The 19,893-nt window shown below is 35.9% G+C and overlaps 1 protein-coding gene across 1 annotated transcript in view; it reads right to left on the bottom strand.

Moving 5' to 3' along the window:
* Positions 1–19,893, bottom strand: part of LRP1B (LDL receptor related protein 1B) — a 1,719,891-nt gene that overhangs the window by 1,365,679 nt on the left and 334,319 nt on the right. Inside the window, exon 2 of the mRNA XM_081815486.1 lies at positions 2,298–2,420. Coding sequence (XP_081671612.1) covers positions 2,298–2,420 — 123 coding nt within the window. The remainder of the gene's footprint in view (positions 1–2,297; positions 2,421–19,893) is intronic.

Below are 19,893 nucleotides of genomic sequence, written 5' to 3'. Positions count from 1 at the left end.
GTATCAGCCATGTTCCCAGAGCTGTGGAGTGGGCACAGGAGGGGGAAAGGGATACTTATCACCCACCCACTTGAGCATTCACTGCAAGGTCTCTTTCCTCTCTGGGCTTGGGTTGTGATCACACAGGTCCTTGCTACTCTTCTCTACCACAAAGCCTCTCCAGTCTAAGTCTCCTACTGAACTCCCTCTTTAGCACACACACAAAAAAAGAAAAGAAAATCATTATTCTCTATTCTTCATCAGCATAAAGGATACTCCTGCCTTTATAGGCTCTCCAACCATGTCTTCTCAATTGCTTTTGCTTTGTGCCAGGTACACAGTTCCATGGAATTTTTCCTTTAACGTGGCCTTCCTGCCCATGCATTCCACAAAGCTATCTCACGTCTCTGTCATTTTTCCCCATCAGCAATTTTGTGGAAGGATCAGAACAGAAACACAAGATTCCAGTACCAAAACTAAAAAATTTAACTTTTTATTTTAATTGTGCCATGGCAACCTAACCTTGCAGCTAACAAGAAGAAAACTCCCAGATGGTACTTCAATAGGGGAGGGTCCTACTACTTATATATTTCATGCCCACTGCATTTATTATTGTTGTCTTCTCTCAATATTATGCCATCTGCACCCACAGCCATACTATTGAGATCTTTTCCTTCTTTTTCATGTTTAAACAACTTTATTATTATATAATTCACATACCATACAATTCACCCATTTTAATATGTATGAGTCAATGTTTTTAAATGTATTAGCAGTGTTGTACAACCATACTGCAATTTAATTTTAGGACATTTTCACCTTCAGAAGAGATCCCATACTCATTCGCTGTCAATCCTCATTGCCTCCAACCCCACCTGGCCCTGAGAACCACTCACCTGCTTTCTACTTCTGTAGCTTTGCCTATTTGAGATCTTTCATATGAATGAAATCATAAAATACATGGACTTTTGTGACTTGCTTCTTTTCCTTAGAAAATGTCTTCAAGGTTTATCCATGTAGTATGAATGAGTACTTCATTTTTTATTGCCAAATAACATTCTTTTGTATGGATTTACTACATTTTATTTTATCCATTAGGACTTTTCCCCATTAACCTATTTTTTTTTCTATGCTATAGGGAGTCTAGTAAAGGTTTTCTGAATTAAACTGGTGAGAATTACAAATGTAGTAAACAACTACAACCTCTTCCTATGGAAGAAGTGATCTGTTCAAAGGAAGGAGCAACTAATGCAAATATTCAAGAACCCATATGCTGAGAAACTTTAAAAAACACTAGCAAACATAAAGAAAATGAATATTCATTGCCTCTGCTTTCTAATGGCAAGATTTTCATCAAAACTTATATTGGCCCTGCCTGCAAGACTTGTAAACAAGTAAATAAAAATGGAAAATGGAACCAGTAATTGTTATCTCTTACAATATCAAGCACTAAGGATGATGGACTTTTTTTTCCCCACTTTGACCCAATAGCACCAGGTAGCGGCTTTGAGAAAACTGATAAGCTGTCACACCTGGTTCCAGGGGGTGCACAGACTAAACTAGAAGTGCTGGAAATATCAATATCAAAATTTAGGGAACTGCTCATACTCCATATGATAGTGGGTATTAAAAAAAAAGTATAGCAGATTTAGCTGGGGCCCTATCATTTATAATTTTGCGTTAGTGGCACTTTTCATGTATGCAAAGCCCTCAGTGAACGCCAAGTTCGATAAGGTGGTATTATTACAGTTGGGATCCATGTGTGTGAAGAGCTTCTGAATCTAATGTTTTTAAGGCAAAGAAGCTCCATGTATGGATGAATAAATATAATTTCTGTCTTGCCGTTTCTAAAGAAAACATGTTCAATAATTTGTATAGTGCCTGAAGACATTAACAGAAATAATATGGGAGCTCAACTTGATTACTTTACTATTCCTTCTATATGCTCTTCTGTCTCAAAATGAGTGAAATAAATTATTGGATATGGTCTTATTCCCTTTGAGTGTTATGTTTAAAGGATTTTTTTTCCTCCTCAAGATATTTTTTTTCTAGTAGTTAACACAATCACATTGAAATAATTAACCTTGCATTTTCTTCCCTTCAAAAATTAATTCACACTACAAAACTGCATTTTATGGTCTCATTCACATAGTCATTTTAAAGGAAACACAAACAAAAGATTTCAAGTTTCCTAGGCTATTTAGAAAAAAAAAAAAGAAAGAAAGAAGCAACTGGAACAGCAGTCGTCTGTGAAAACAACTGACATTTAGTTTCACATGTAAGGTAAATCTGAATGGCACGAGAACCTTTCTACTCACAGGTATCTAAAGACTCGTCTGAATCATCAGGGCAGTCAGGGTCCCCATCACACAGCCAGCTCTGGGAGACACAAGTCACATGATCGTGGCAAAGAAATTCACCAGGATCACACAACTGCTGATCTGAAAATGAAAATGTTTCGAAATAAAATATGAATGATCTGAACACGAACACAAGAGCAGTACAAAGATGAAATGTGGGAAAGCAATACATAAAAGGTACATGAGTGTGATCCACATTTTCTGTTCAGCAGCAAAACTAAACCAATTATTTATCTTAATTTTAGCCACTCAGCTCAAGCACACCATTTTGATAGAATTGACTATGTTGCGGTCTCACACAATCTGTTCTGAAAATAGTTAAGAATTCTGTTTGTGTTTACGACTAGAACTTTGGTCATATTGGATAAGGCATATGGTAATCACAGCCAGTGGGTTTTATAGATGTTGATCCAAAGCAGACGTTCTTGAGTATAGAAATTTTAGTTTCTTCCTCTGCTCTAAGAGAAAGAAAAATCAGAAATAAAACTTAAATACTGTACTTAAACTCCATCTCTGAGAATTCAGGTCCTAATCATCTATCCTGATACTGGGGCTTCATGTCTCTACATTAATTAGATACCCATTATCATAATATTTTCTTTTCTTTTTTTGCTACAAGTTCCCAGATGACAGCTTCTGTTACTGGACAGCAAAAGTGATAGTAACTTCCATAAAGCTTTGCTCTAACTTGGGTTTCTACAATTGGTGGTACCCCAAAATCACATTATTTTCCTTCAATGGCTTCAGAATACTTAGGCTTTGTAGTCTTTCCTCAAGTCCTAGTAAACTCATCATATGTCTTGTTTTTTATTTTGTTTTGGTTTTGCAATATACTTATTTATACACTGTGAATCCATTCAACAAAATATTTACCTTTTTAATATTTTAAATGTCTGAAATAGGAATATTTTTTACAACTGATGATCTCTGAATGTGAAGGACTGTTAGCCGTATCAAATCGTAGCCATTTGATATCACTTACACTTTTGTTATGTATATACAGGAATGATTCAAGATAAAAAATCTATCAGTAAGTAGGTCTTTAAATATGCAGCAAATAAAAATTCTAAGGGACATGAAAGCATTAGACCATAACTTAATTGACTTTTTTCCCCCAGTAATACAGAATGATGGTGCATTTTCCACACAGTGGGATCAAATACAGTATATCTTTTTTTTCTCTCCCTTAACCTCTTCTCTCTTGACCCCAACGTAATTTTCAATAATATATATTACAAACATACACAAACATATACACAACTTGTGGGTATATAACTATTTTTTTCCACTTTCAAACTATAGATATTACCTGAAATTGCTATTATTTTATCTTATCCTATTATATTTTTCAATAAATTCACCATCAATACCACACTTATTACTTCTATTATCATAGCTGGGTTGGTTTTTTTGTTTTGTTTTGTTTTGTTTTTACATTAAGTTGATTGAGCATACTCTGTATTTGGCTCTAGGGTAGGTGCTACAAAAATGTAGAAGTCACCATCTTTGTCTTTAAGGATCCAGCAGACTGCTTGTGCCAACAGATCCAGGAGGAAAAAAAAGTACCTTTATACAATAATTTGCCAAATAAATGATATAGAAAATAATTGGTAAAAGAAGAGACCACAGGGGTGCCTGGGTGGCTCAGTCGGTTAAGTGTCTGCCTTAGGCTCAGGTCATGATCCCAGGGTCCTGGAATGGAGCCCCACATCTGGGTTCCTGCTCAGGGAAGTCTGCTTCTCCCTCTCCCTCTGCCTCTCCCCCCGCCAATCCCACTTGTGTTCTCACTCACTCTCTCTCTCAAATAAATAAATAAAATCTTAAAAAAAAAAAAAATCTAAAAAAAAGAAAAGACCACAAAGATGAAGACAAAAACAGAATAGTTTGGAGATGTAAGCATTACTTTAAAAATGGGTAGGATTTCGACAAATGGAGAGTAAATATAGGGCATTCCAGACAAGGGGTAGAGTGACAATATAACTAAGGAACTAATTATTAAAGTGCATTTGAAACAAACAAAAAAAAAGATTCTAAAATTGAAATGACATTCAGGTTATAAAACCTTGATTTTTTTTTCACCGAATAATTTGTGTGATATTTATAAGTATATTCCACTGCTAGAAGAGGAGGACTTAAATTTTGCTTCAGACTGTCACATAACTTTTGTAGTTAATGTAGGGCAAGAGCATGAGATGAAATTCAAATTGTTTTGCTTATAGACAAGGAAACCATATAATTTATCACCAAACGGGGAAAGTTCTGAAGATGAAGGAAGGCTTATTAATAATTATACTGGGAAACAGGCATAAACCAAATTTATTCCAGAAAAATGAGAATGGATGTTCATTGTACCTATAGCTACTCTGCATTTGATTTATGATCTTGAGATGCTAAATTGTTTCCTTCCTTCTTACCTCCCAAATGATAACAAATTGCTATGAGGATAGGGAAAAGAGATGGTGCCTTGCTAAATACCGTTGTATAATGCTTGACTCAGTAAATAATCAATAAGTACTTATTGAAAGTATAAAGAAATAAAAAAGGACTATAAAGAACTGTTATTGGTGTTGGAAAATAACATCTCAAAAACATAGGTCAGAGTCAGGAATGAAGGACCTTGATTACCATAGGAAATGTTCTGTAGATAATTTGAAGTCATACAAAAGTACTTAAGAAAGGTTATTTATAATAAAATACTGTACAAAGTCATCTGTCAGGAGACTGTTGCAATTGTCTAGAGAAAAGCTCCTGATGATTGAACTGAAGTAATGGGGACTAAAATGGAGACTCTGCTCCGAGTGAGGTAAGAGTTAAGAATCAGTGACCAAATGGTTGAAAGTCTCAAATATGTCTCTAAGTAAATGCCTTAAAAATTGATTGGATGTCATCTCAAAACCAAGATAAAACATACTGATTAAAAAAAACAAACAAACAAAAGAAAAAGTAATGTGCGTGTCATGGTCATGGGGCATTGGAATAATAGTAGGTATAATAGAAGGAATAATAAGTATTTTATAGTGTTTTTTTTAACCTCAAAAGCACTTCCACCACCACTACCCCATCTTAATTTGTTCATTCATTTACTTATTAAATAATCACTAATGAGTTTCTACTATGTTCTAGGCACTGGGGATACATTATTTTTTCCCAAAGCAGAAATCCCTGCCATCACGAAACTTAAATTTTAGTGGCAGGATAGAAACAAAAATAAAATAAATGAGTTAAATATATTAGAAGATATATTAGAATATAAAGTATATTCTATACTTTATAAAGTATAGAGTATATTAGAAGATAAAACCCTATGGAGAAAAATAAAACAGATGGAGATTAAGAATTGGAGGCTGGGGAGATGGAGATACAATTTTAAATAAAGTGGTCAGAGAATATGTCACAGACAATGTGACATTTGAAATAAAGACTTATGAAAGGTAAAGGAGATAACCATTTGAATAAAAGGTCATGTGGTAAAGGTCATATACTAAGGACCTGAGGCAGGAGGGTGCTCAGCAAATTTAAAGGAACACTAAGGAGATCAGAATGGCTGGAGAAAAAGAGAAAGTAGAAAAGAGTTGAGGTCAAGAAATCAGTAAATACAAGGTTGAAATCAGCAGCTGAAGGTTTGAGTTTTACTAAAAGTCAAGATGGGAAACCGCTGAAAGGTTCTAAGTAAAGAGACAAACTAACTTACTTTTTTAAAGGATAATTCTGACTACTATGTTGAGAATAAACTTCAGGCAAGTGAAAGTGGAAACAAGGAGATCAATGAGAATGTTATTGCAATAATGTATATGAGAAGGGATGATTGGTAGATAAATATATTGGTGAAATGGAGTTTCAAGACCATGTTTGATGAGGAAACTGAAGTCAAATATTCTGCTCACCATCTCATTAAATGTCAGAATCTTAAATTCAGATCTTTGACCCTCAATGTATGACTTTTCAACTGTTTTCGGAATATAATGAGTATGAGATGTTTGTGGGAGATCCAAAAATAAATATACATCAGGCAGTGATGCATTTCAATCTGAAATTCAGGAGAATAATTAAAGCTGGAAACATGGAACAAACCTGGAGATGTAAGAAGACAGTGAAAAACTCTAAGAATAGATGTAGATGAAATTAAAGTGAGGTGGGAGGGAAAGAGGTGAGGGCAAAGAAATAAGAATAGGTCAGGCACGGGGATAGAGGGGACAGAAAGTTTAACCAGAGATACAAAAGGAGAAGGGCAAGGGAAAAGGAGCTTTACTAAAACCATGTGAAATCTCAAGAGTTGAAATGAGGAAGGGGGTCATTTTGACAACGCTCAAGTATGATGAGTTCTGAAAAGATGGAGTAAACTTGGAGGCTGAGGAAAAGGTGCCAGAGAGGAAGAGGGACTGGAGCCCAGGGATATGAAAGTGGAGCAGTTTCCCAAGGAGAATTCATGGTGCTGGAATGAGAAACTAAACACTAGTAGGAGCACCTGCCCTGAGGGAGAAAGGATAAAAATATGAAATAGATAAATCATTAGCTGGCAGGGAAGCTGGTATTCTTGCCTGATCATGTTTTCTCAAAGAACAGAAAAGCAAGATTATTATTATTATTATTATTATTATTTTGAAATTTGGAAAAAGGTAGAATTGGAAAGAGTGGTGAAGGTTTAGGATAACTGCTATGGGAAATTGGAAAAGGAATCAACTAGGAATCTATGAAAAGATGTCTTTGTAACAGCGATGGAGATCCAGCTAAGACTGAAAAGTATATATCTGACAGTTAAGTATTTTGTTCATTTTGTTTTGTATTAATATCCAAACGTTCACCTACATTGAAACACAGATACAGAATAATCCCCTTGAGAAAATTTCAGAAGAAAATCTCTTGGGAAAATATGCAAGCCACCCTCAATACATATTCACATGTATAGACATGTATGCAAATCCACCCTAATTCAATATATATATATGTGTATATATATATACACATATATATATATATATATATGAGAGACTTAACAGGATTTACCTATTGAGCCTATGTTATCAGCTTGCTAAGCAAGCTCCAACCTTTTTTTTTTAAGATTTTATTTATTCATTCAGCGCCCACAAGCTCCAACCTTTAAAGACAATTTGCACTGTTGCGATTTTGGGGACAGTTTTATATTATCCCTCTAGGAAACAGCAGTTAAGAATAGCTTGCTACAGGGGCACCTGGGTGGCTCAGTCGGTTGGGCGTCTGCCTTTGGCTTGGGTCGTGGTTCCCATGTCCTGGGGTTGAGCCCCGCACGGGGCTCCCTGCTCGACGGAGAGCCTGCTTCTCCCTCTCCCTCTGCCCCTTTCCCTGCTTGTGCTCTCTCTCTTTTTCTCTCTCTCCCTCTCTCTGTCAAATGAATAAATAAAATCTTAAAAAAAAAAAAAGAATAGCTTGCTACAACTCACCTATTTATTTTTCAACCAGATATTCCATTTCAAGGTGGGTTTTTAAAAGCATTGATTATACGATTCAAATGAATGAATTTTCAGTATTTCAAGGTGATTATTTTAAAAGATATCCACTGGATTGAGCTCCGTGAATCAGAAGCTAAATATTTTGTGTGGGGGGCGCCTGGGTGGCTCAGTCCTTAAGCATCTGCCTTCGGCTGGGGTCATGATCCCAGGGTCCTGCGATCGAGCCCCGCATCAGGCTCCCTGCTCAGCAGGAACCCTGCTTCTCCCTCTCACTCCCCCTGCTTGTGTTCCCTCTCTCGCAGTGTCTCTCTCTTGTCAAATAAATAAATAAAATCTTTAAAAAAATAAAAAATAAATATTTTGTGTGTGTATGTATTTTCCACTTATCTTATTTAATGCTTCATGCCATACTTCTGAGATAGTCAAACTAATCTTCTTTTAAATATCTTCCTATTGTATGAAATGTAATGTTATACACTGTAATTAAAACAAGAAGCTTGTGAGAATGTGCAGGCAGTTTCACTTACATCCCTAAGGAAGATGATCAAAGCTAGTACCATGTCTATCTCTTTATAATAATAGACTCTTGCAGTCAAAATCTATGGGACAACCATAGGCCTATAGAGTTTACTAAGTTTGGATTCACCCTAGCTTAGTATGATAATCTTGCTACATTTATATGAAAACATCTAATTGCTCATTTAAAAAAAAAATTTATAGTAATATTTTTGGAAGTTGGATATATTTGGTCTTAAATGAGAGATTATAGATACATGAGTTGCCACAGACTAATTTTTATTTTCTCATTTTAATGTCATGATGAACTGCTATTTTTTATCTTTTCAAAAAACAGGAAGGATCAAAGTCAAATACTAAAACCAATATCCATCAATAGGGGTCTACTGAATAATTATGTAGATTCCAGCTCCTTGAGTATTTCACCATGATCAATTTATAATAATGTTATGCCATTTCCCTTAGAAGTCAACTTACTATTTAAATACTAATGAGAATGTTAATTTACCAAAAAAAAAAGTAATTGCCTTCTACATGCATAACAGGACACTATGGAGAGATTTAAAGGAAGTATAAATGATGAACTCTGGTAACTAATTACAAATGAAAGGTAAAGGAAGAGTAGTACCCATTGAACAGCTAAATTCCTGAGGAGTGAAATATTGATTCTATCTGAAGTTAAAGAATTGCTAGAACCTCCTGCACAAGCTAAGTATTAGGGAAAAGCTGTGACAGGTTTTCAGAACTCAGTTAACATCACAAATACTTATTTAGTATATCTACATCTCATTGCTAACAGATATATGATGGTTAATAATATACCATTCATAATTGCTAAAAGAGAAATATAGCTGTATTTCCTTTCTTCTCATATAAGAGGCGATGATTTCATTAGCGGGAGAACAGAATTCTTGTAGACATCTACAGAAAATAATTTATACGAATTCAACTTCAAATTTCCATGAGGCTCATGAAAAATTAAAGAAGCTGTGTTAGTTATCAAGTATTAGGAAGTACCTTACATCGTTTGCCTTTATATTCCCTTACTCCAGAAAAATGTGCATATGCAGATGAAGAAAAAATGCCTCAGAATTCCATGTGAATTGTTTTTCATAATATGGCTAAAGGATTTCTTCTTCAATGCTTTCTTCTCCTCTCCTTTCACGGTTCAACCTACACTTTTAGTTCCCTATGCTGTTCTATCCACTTTCCCCAAATATAGAATTTTATGTGTCTTTACTGTTTTATTCTTTACATCGAATGCCCTTTCCCCTACAACAAAATTCTAGTCTTTCTCAAAAGTCCAAAGACATTTTAACTCCTTTAATCAAAACTTCCCCAACAAACTTTTTCTTCCTCCATCACCAGTTCCATAGCATTCCACCCAGTGCTCGCTTCAGCAGCATATATATTAAACGTGGAACATTCCACCCAAACTACCAAACAGCTCCTACTATATTTTACTCTGTGTATTGCAGCCACTGGTGATGAGCTCCTGGGGGGCAGAAGGTTCTGTCGTAAGACTTCATATTTGCCCTAACAAGGTGATTTCAATGGAAAAAAAATCACATTTTCCAAAAAGAATTATACGTTATTTTTGGATGGGGTAAGGGCGGAGGAAAACCAAAACAATACCAGTGTTTTATATTTTATTATCAGAAAGATAAATAGCTTTATTTAGTTAATCGCCAAAAATAAACTAAGTTCTCTCATGGTTAAAATAAAATAACCTGAATACTAAAGATTATACCATATAAAATTAAAGCATCCATGAAAACCAAAAATCAAACTTGAGAGAGGTTCAACGTTATCCTCCAGAGTCTCTTAAAGACTATACTGAAAATTACACTTTTACAATAGCTGGTTATGCAATGCTAACTTAGCCAAATATATTAATGATAGTGTTTTTTTTTTAAAGATCATTCCTTTAGAAATAGCATTATCATAAGTGTAAGATAAAATGTAACTAACCATTTTAAGTCTATGTTTAATAGAAATAGGAAAATATATTTGGATTATATTAAGAAGGTTGGTGTGAGGAATGTAGGTCAAAAATTGGCAGTTTCATTTTATCAAGGCATTAGTTCTCTTCCACAAAATGCCTGGTTGATTAAAAATAAGCCATATTGGGGCGTATGGGTGGCTCAGTCTGTTAAGCATCTACCTTCATGGTAGGTCATGATCCCAGGGTCCTTGGATTGAGCCTGTGTCAGACTCCCTGCTCGGTGGGGAGTCTGTTTCTCTCTCTCCCTCTGCCTGCCACTCCCCCTGCTTGTGCTCTCTCTCTGTCAAATAAATAAATAAAGTCTAAAAAATAAATAAAAATAAAAAATAAACCATATTATCCATTATAAGACTGTAATTCATAGTATCATTTATCTTTGTTAAATCCATCCTTAAAAATCTGCCCAAGCTTGTATTAAAGGGGCAATTAGTAATTTTAAAATGAAGAGTTTTAAAATCAAACACAAATGGAGAACAGTCTTGAAAATTCACTGAACAGACAAACTGCTTTAGTCATACAAGCAAAGCTTAATTTAGATTATTTTGCAAGATAAATGAGGCTAACTTGACCTGCTTGCTTATGCCTTTGAAAATTTAAGTAAAATTTAAATTGTTCCCCAAAATGGATATGAGGCAACCACTAACCAATTCTCTTCCATTTAAGAAAATTCTAATATTGTAACCAATCACTGTGACGAATAGTCCCTGCTTCTACACTATACAAGCTGATTTATAATGATGAATCATGGAACACTACAACAAAAACTAATGATGTAATGTATGGTGATTAACATAATAAAAAAACAACAACAACAATATACCTCTAAGCCTCATTCCATGTATTGGTTTGAGTACTCCCCATTTGCAAACTATCTTTTTGGTGTGCACACAATAAACTTTCGCTAATCACCACTTCAGTGATTCACTGGTTTTTTTACTTCCTTTTTTTTTTCTGAACTTTTGACAAGAGTATCCACATTTCAATGATAACATGATTTTTAATTAACAATTTCCATTGTCCTGCTGAGTCATTATTGATAATTTAGAAACTTAATTACTCTAACTACAGACATATGTGCATATACTCTCATACTGTATGTACAGATATTGTTGTATTTTAAAATTAGTATACCACTGTACCAGATCTCCATTATCCCCAAAGCTAAGACTAATTAAGAGAGCTTAACCAAATGCTTGAATAAGAGTTCTTTGAGGGGGCTGAATAATGGTACCAAAGATGTCCATATCCTAATTCCCAGACCTGAGACTATGTCACTTTACTCAGTAAAAGGGACTGGGCGGATGTGATTAAGCTAAGGAACATGAGGTGGGGAGACTAGCCCAGATTACCCAGGTGAGCCCAATTTAATCACGAGTTCCTATAAGAGGGAGATCAGAGAGGAGAGATGTGAAAACGGAAGCGGAGGTTGCAGCCATCTGATACAGGGGCCAGGCGCCAAGCAATGTGGGCAGCCTCTAGAAGCTGAGAAAGGCGAGAAAATGGATTCTCACCTGGAGCCCCCACCCCAAAAGAACTCAGTCCTATGGACACTACTTAGGCTTTTGACCTCCAGAACTGAAAGATAACACAAATGTGCCGCTTTAACCCACTAAGTTTGTGATAATTTGTTACAACAGCAATAGGAAACCAATACCACACCCAGTTACATCTCACAGCCCAAGCATCACTTTATTTAAAGTCTGACTTGGTAAGTAGGAAACAGACAAGCTGTTAGGTACTTTACCATGAATTTAAAGGCCCTTTTCTCCTAAGTTGCTTTCTGTTAGTTTCAACGCCACCTACTTAAATAAAATACCTCTTCTCCTTGATGTCTAATGACAGTTAAAATTCATCTGCACATGACTAAGGCCAGCAATAATAACTAGAAGCACATGACAAGGTTTAATGAAGAATACATTATAAGTGCTCAAATAAATGACATCTCTGGGAAATATATGAATTGGGAAGTGGGTCTGTGTGTGTATACATGTTTCAATTCTCATGAGATGAAAAAGTGCAAAAATGTGATGTATTTCTATCATGAGAAAATTATAACTAATTGCATATTTTTATGCTTTCTATCAGCTACCAAATTTGCAGTCACCCTATGCTTTATTAAACACCAGGTGGTTTTGGTGCTGCAAATGGCAATTTGTACTTACAAAACACCTTATATAAAACCAGGACAAAATTGAAAATTTAAAGTACATTATCCCCAGGAAGAAGCTTTGCTCATTTATCATTTCTATCATAATGAACAAATGAAAAGTATCTCTGTAAACATTTCAAATCCAATTTGACATTTAATTTTCAGGGAGAAAGTTGTATTTTTTTTCCCCCTTGATCACTTAAACATTGTTGGTTGGTTGGTATTTTTTTTTTCTGTAGGCAGTGATATGGAAAATTGTAACACACTCAGCATGGACCTGTTTAGAACTGCTTCTTTACCAAGAAAAAACAAAAAGTACCAAAGTAAAAACCCTGTCTTTTATTGAGCAAGAGACAAAGGATGTATTTCTCAGTGGAATAAAACTGACACATTCAACATGGTTGACTCGAGTTCTTATTATCATTGGACTAAAGCTTTACAGTTCTGTGTCCTTTTCTGAAATTTCAGTAGAAATGGTCTATTTCTTTCTTTACCTGTCTTTCTCAAAAGCCCTCTGAAATGAATCTGCAGAATTATTTCATATACTACATTGTTAAGGAAGGGGAAAATTTTGACAGGTTTCCTTCATAAATGTAAAAGAAAAAGTCTAAATTATTGACATTTCCTTGCAAGTTCTATTCTCTAAATCCTGTATGATCCTCTTCCAATCTCCCAGGGGGTACCAAAATTCACATCTTTTTTTCTCATCTCTAGGCTTAGTGAAATACAAAGCAGATGGTTAGGCTTTGGCTCTTTCGGGCTGATGCAATATCTTCTCTCTGTTATGCTGTGTTTTAACCATTAAGGACTCTTCAAAGACTAAAATTTTACTCATCTCAAGTTTCAATTTTGATTTGAAAAGATATTTCTCAATCATAATTTCTTGTTTCCTATTTTGAAAGACTTTAAAACTTACTCCTTTAATTAGTCCTCACGGCAAACCAAAATAGGCACTGAGAATATAACGATTAAGACAACAGCATTTCTACCCATAAGTTGCTGAGGTGTAGGCAAAAACAGAAATATTTACAATAATAGGAAGTAGGTGTTAATATAGGTGTGTCTGGGTATCAATAGAACGCAGCAAATGGAGGACCTTGTACTATGGACAATTGAGAGTGTGGGACAGCTGAGATGCAGAGAAGGCCTGCAGAAGACACTTTCAGTTACCTACCCAACAGCTATTTTTGCCACTTTTGAAAAACCCCACATCCCACTGCAGAGGCAGGGAAAGCCATTGGCTTGCTTTCCCAGTGGTGGTTTTAGCAGCTGGGCATACACATGTGTCCCAATGTTAATCAATGACAACTGAGGTAGAGAGTAGTCTGCTAAAACTCTCCCCAGGAAACAATTTTCTTTCTATTAAAAAAAGACTTGAGAGAAGGAGCTCTCCTGCATTGCTTTATGTTGTGAGCATTTGAAATCTGGTGCAGCCTCAGTCATGATCAGAGCCCGAGGATGAATAAGTCTGAGGACAAACCAAACACAGTGAGGATGGCAAGGTGGAAATACATTCATCACTGAGTTTTAGAAGATATTGTTGGGCTACCCTAAGGTGCTTCTGCACCCCATCCCACTAATCTCTACACCTTTTGTTATGTTATGCAACAAATACCCTCATTATTTGTCTGTAGTATGTTGAGTAATTTCACTATCAATCAGAAAAAACTGATACAGGTACAAGGGAAACTTCCCCCCCAAAAGGCATTTTTTAATCATTTTAATATAAAAAGGTGAGATTGCCAAGCTGACGACGTGGGGGATGGCATTCCAAACAAAAGAGAGATCATCACATAGGGAAAACATCCCATATTACTGGAACACCAAATGATTCCTATGGCTGAAGTTTAGTTTATGTGTCAAGGATAGGCTGGAAAATAGGTAGAATATTCACACTGGCTTGAATACAGTCAATATTTTAATACACTCTTTATGCAGTAAGACTCATTTTTTGTTATTTTAAGTTGTTACATTTTTTTTAAAGATTGTATTTATTTATTTAACAGAGAGAGAGAGAGAATACAAGCAGGCAGAGCAGCAAGCAGAGGGAGAGGGAGAAGCAGGCTCCCCACGGAGCAGGGAGCCCGATGCGGGGCCTGATTCCAGGACTCCGAGACCACGAAGGCAGACGCCTAACCGACTGAGCCACCCAGGCGCCCCAATTTGCTACGTTTTTATTTTTTTATTTTATTTATTTATTTATTTAAGATTTTATTTATTTACTTGACAGAGAGAGAGACAGCGAGAGAGGGAACACAAGCACGGGGAGTGAGAGAGGGAGAAGCAGGCCTCCTGCTGAGCAGAGAGCCTGATGTGGGGCTCGATCCCAGGACCCCAGGATCACGACCTGAGCCGAAGGCGGATGCTTAATGATTGAGCCACTCAGGCGCCCCTCCAAGTTGCTACATACTTAAAAGATTTTTTTGTGTGGGAGATAATAAAACAATACAACAAATAGTAATAGTTATTGAATTTATTTTTAGACACATGCTAAATTAAACAATTTGTATATTTCACTTAATACTCACAAAAAAATCTGTTGTTTGCATTTGACAAATCAGATTATGTGACTGTTTAGAAAGTTGAAAGACTTTCTTAATATCATCAAACTAGGAAGTGGCATGATGAGAACATGAACACTCATCTGACTGACACAAAGCTGCTCTCATAACCACCAAAGGAGTTTTTCTCAATTTGGAGATTAGTGGCATTTTGAGAGTAACAATTTTTGCTTTGGGAATACAGTTAGCACCACTGATTTCTAGAGAATAAATGCCATCAGTGCCTTCAGTCCCTGTAACACACTGAAACACCCCCCCCCACACATGTGTAGGCACTACAGATGTTTGCACTAAAAACCCACCTGGAAATCACTCAATCAATCGGTTGGCGTTCAACCTCTTTTAAATTATTGAGACTGCAAAAAAAAATTACACTTCCAAAATAGGCCCCAATGCTTCCTTCTTCTCAAGTCTTTCTCAAGTTCTGGCTGATACCTAAAATTCCATGTGTTTAAGTCACTGGTCTATAATGGTAGCAACTACCCCTAGAAGGAATGAAACCTTATCATTTATTTACAGCTTTGTGAATAAAAAATAAAAGGAAAACATTATGGAGATGGAGGCAATCATGAAGACATACCACAGATAAAAAGATTGAATATTAAGTACCAAGGAGGTTGGAAGCACCATAGGCACATACCCTTTATGATATTGTCAAGAATTTCCTTCTCTAGTATTCTCCAAAATCAAAGGCATGGAATAAATGAAATTTCCAGCTCCTTCTACTTTATCTCCATGATCAAACAGATACTTAAAACGTATGACAGTCGTCTAGGGGGAAAATTAAAAAATGGTGAGAGAGTGGTTTTCATAGAATGGTTACTCTTTTGTAGACATATGTCTAAACCCCAAACTATCAAATGAGAAGAGCATCTTTATTAGTTAATGTAATAGAGGACAGAGGTCCCAGCTAGGAAGGCTTATGTTATTTGGATAATTGTGAAATATGAATAAAAGTTCAATGGGTTTCCTAAACATAACTATAAGTAACAGAGATAATTAAGTACTTCTCTGCAGAAGACACATGTCATGAGAATTTAAATGAATCCTCGTGAAAGTAATTATTGCTCTATCAAAAGAAAAGGTCTAATGTAACATTTTAATGTTAATAGGAAATTAGAAAAGGTAGCCATGGGGGCCTAAAGGAATATAAATCAAGCCTCATAATGTTTTCATGAAGAGATATAAATGCACACATTTTCTCACATTATGCCAATGATTTTACTTTTTTTTTCCCATAGTTAAGAAATTATTGAGAAACAGTATCCTTTAACAAAACACATATTAAGTCATGTTATGTGACTATGTAGAAGACTGTTATTATTTTTCTGTTCAAGTTTTGTGATGTTGTAATTGCACAAGTTATATTTAATTAAAATATAAGAAAGTGGAAGATAATCAAAAGGGACAAGAATCAAATTTTCTGAAGTTCAACACTCAAAGATAATAACTGCTACTACATTTTTAAATAATCCTGTAGACTTTTCTATCTAGAAAAAAATACATATAAATTGCTGGATTTTTTTGAAGTATTCACTATATTGCTCTGTACCTTGCTTTTTTGTTTTAACTTGAAAATATTTTATGGTAAACCTTCATATTGGTAAATCTAATTCTAAATAATTAATTTAATAAGATCATGATAGACCATTTATTACATGAATTTTCCATACTTTTTAAAGTTTTAAAAATCAGGAACTACCTTAAGGTCCAAAAATAGGTAATAGGTAAAATTAAAAGTTGCAATAAACAATTCTGTAGGTAATTTCTGGTTACTTGTCTTACCTAAAAGAAGGAGGAGGAGCAGGAAAGAAACTTAATGAGTAAAAGTGAGATTTCACAAAAGAATTGATTTTTAGAACTTTTGAGGCACTTAGGCAAATTGCCCTCGAAATATAGTGCCAAAACTTACACCCCAACCTTACTTTTGTCCCACACCCTAACTTACAATTTGTTACTGTTTTTTAGTGTCAGTACAAAAGATTGTATCATTGTAATATTTCTATTTCTTTTAACTTCAAATATTTTCTTCATATTTTCTGACCATTTTCAGAAGATTGTTAATTTTTATTAGACCCAGTGATGACAGAACTTGGAAAAATTCCATGAAGCCTGGACATCCTGGTGCCTGCCATATAAATGATCTTTTGTTTTTAGGAACTTTGAGTTTTAAGTGAGTTGTGACCTCATTCTTCAGGTGTATTCTTAAGATGCAGTATCCTTCCCAGAAAGATAGAGCCAGGGCTGTCATGAGGGAGAATGAACTATCTATGCAGTCCCGTAGTTTAAGGTTCCTTTATTGAATAATCACTTTGCTAATACTCCCTCTTTATTTGCCATTTTGAAGTTTGGTTAGACAGCTTTAAGGAAAAGGTGTGTCACTTTACTTCCCAAGGAAAACACCAATAGGGTTCTTCCAAAAGCTTTAAAGATTTTATTTATTTATTTGAGAGAGAGAATGAGAAAGAGCACGAGAGGGAAGAGGGTCAGAGGGAGAAGCAGACCCCCCGCTGAGCAGGGAGCCTGATGCGGGACTCGATCCCGGGACTCCAGGATCATGACCCGAGCCGAAGGCAGTCGCTCAACCAACTGAGCCACCCAGGCGCCCCTTCCAAAAGCTTTAAATATAAACTTTAAAATGGGTAACATGCTCTGTCCTATAAAATGTGGTTTTTTTTAAGATTTTATTTTTTATTTGACAGAGAGAGAGACAGAGGGAGAGAGCAAGCACAAGCAGGGGGAGCAGCAGAGAGAGAGGGAGAAGCAAGGAGCCCTCCAGGCAAGGAGCCCGATGTGGGACTCCATCCCAGGACCCCAGGATCATAACCTGAGCCGAAGGCAGACTCTTAACCGACTGAGCCACCCAGGTACTCCTATAAAATGTTTTTTAAGTAGGTGGGGGAACTCAAAATACTTCCTCAGTTTGGGGGAAGCTCAGCCCTAGTTCTGCTTGGCCAGCCTCCATCATAAAGCCAATGCAAAGACTTAGGGACTATTTTACCATCATGTGCCTGCAGTCACGTAGGAGAAATGATACCTGGGAAATCCAAGAAGGTTGATGATGAAAGACAATCACTGTCAAGGAAGGACATAAGATTATATAGCCGGGGCACCTGGGTGGCTCAGTCGTTAAGCGTCTGCCTTCGGCTCAGGTCGTGATCCTGGGGTCCTGGGATCAAGCCCCGCATCGGGCTCCCTGCTCCGCGGGAAGCCTGCTTCTCCTTCTCTCACTTCCCCTGCTTGTGTTCCCTCTCTCACTGTGTCTCTCTCTGTCAAATAAATAAATAAAATCTTTAAAAAAAAAAAAGATTATATAGCCAATATTCAGATTTTGGTTGGGCATCAACTTTGATAGGGAATTAATGAATGTTTCTTTCATTTGATACCTTCAAATTTCTACTGCACCATAATTAATATATTTAAGGTGTAATCTAATTCAGAGAAAGCACAGCAAATATTGGCATATCCTAAAGCTAGAATTCATTTTAATATCCATTATACTTTCTTTAAAAATACAGACACACACAGAGTAAGTACTGATTAAAAATATATTTTATATACGGACTTTATCTATGTCCTTATATGTCCAAAAAATCTAGCCACTTCAATCTTTTAATTTGTAGGATCTCAATCCACAATCTTCTGATTCACATATTTTCAGCTTTTTTTCCCTCAGACCTTGGGAAGTCATGAATATCATTCTTAAAATCATTTTACTATCATAAAAAACAATTACAGATATATCTTGTTTTATTGCACTCTGCTTTATTGTGCTTTACAGATATTGTGCTTTACAAATTGAAGATTTGTGACTATTTTGTGTCAAGCAAAACTATCAGCACCAATTTTCTAACATTTGCTCACTATGCATCTCTGGGTCACATCTTTGTAATTCTCATAACATTTCAAACTTTTTCATTATTATTATATTTGTTATGTTGATTTGTGATCAGTGATCCCTAATGTTACTATTGTAATTGTCTTGGGGTGCCCAAGCCACACCCATATAAGACAGTGAACATAACAGATAAATGTTATATGCGTTCTGACTACCAGCCAACCGTTCCCCCAATGCCTCTCCCTCTCTTTGTGCCTCCTTATTCCTTGAGAGACAAGAATATTAAAATTAGGCCAGTTAATAGCCCTGAAATGACCTCTATGTGTTCAAGTGAAAGGAAGAGTTGCATGTCTTTCACTTTCTATCAAAAGCTAGAAATAAGTAAGCTTAGTGAGGAAGGCATGTTGAAAGCTGAGAGAAACCAAAAGCTAGGCCTCTTGCACCAATCAAGTTGTGAATGCAAAGGAAAAGTTCTTGAAAGAAATTAAAAGTGCTACTCTAGTGAACACACAAATGATAAAAAAGCAAAACAGCCTTATTGCTGGTATGGAAAAGGTTTTCCTGGTCTGGAAAGATGAAACCAGTCACAACATTCCCTTAAAACCCAAGCTTAATCCAGAGCAAGGCTCAAAGGCTGAGAGAGGTGAAGAAGCTGAAGAAAAGTCTGAAGCTGGCAGAGGTTGGTTCATGAGGTTTGAGGAAAAGAGCCATCTCTTGTTGAATCACAGATCTGTACTTCTAAAACAAATAATACACTATATGTTAAAAAAAAAAAAAGAAGAAGATAGCAGGAGGGGAAGAATGAAGGGGGGAAATCGGAGGGGGAGACGAACAATGAGAGACGATGGACTCTGAAAAGCAAACTAAGGGTTCTAAAGGGCAGGGGGGTGGAAGGATGGGTTGGCCTGGTGATGGGTATTAAGGAGGGCACATTCTGCATGGAGCACTGGGTGTTATACGCAAACAATGAATCATGGAACACTACATCAAAAACTAATGATGTAATGTATGGTGATTAACATAACATAATAATAAAATAAATAATAAATAAATAAATAA

This window comes from Leptonychotes weddellii, chromosome 3 (assembly GCF_054177405.1).
Source record: "Leptonychotes weddellii isolate Sample4059 chromosome 3, ASM5417740v2, whole genome shotgun sequence".
NCBI classification, from domain to species: Eukaryota; Metazoa; Chordata; class Mammalia; order Carnivora; family Phocidae; genus Leptonychotes; species Leptonychotes weddellii.
The sequence above is the reverse complement of the archived record's forward strand: the minus strand, read 5'-3'. Positions and strand labels throughout refer to the sequence as shown.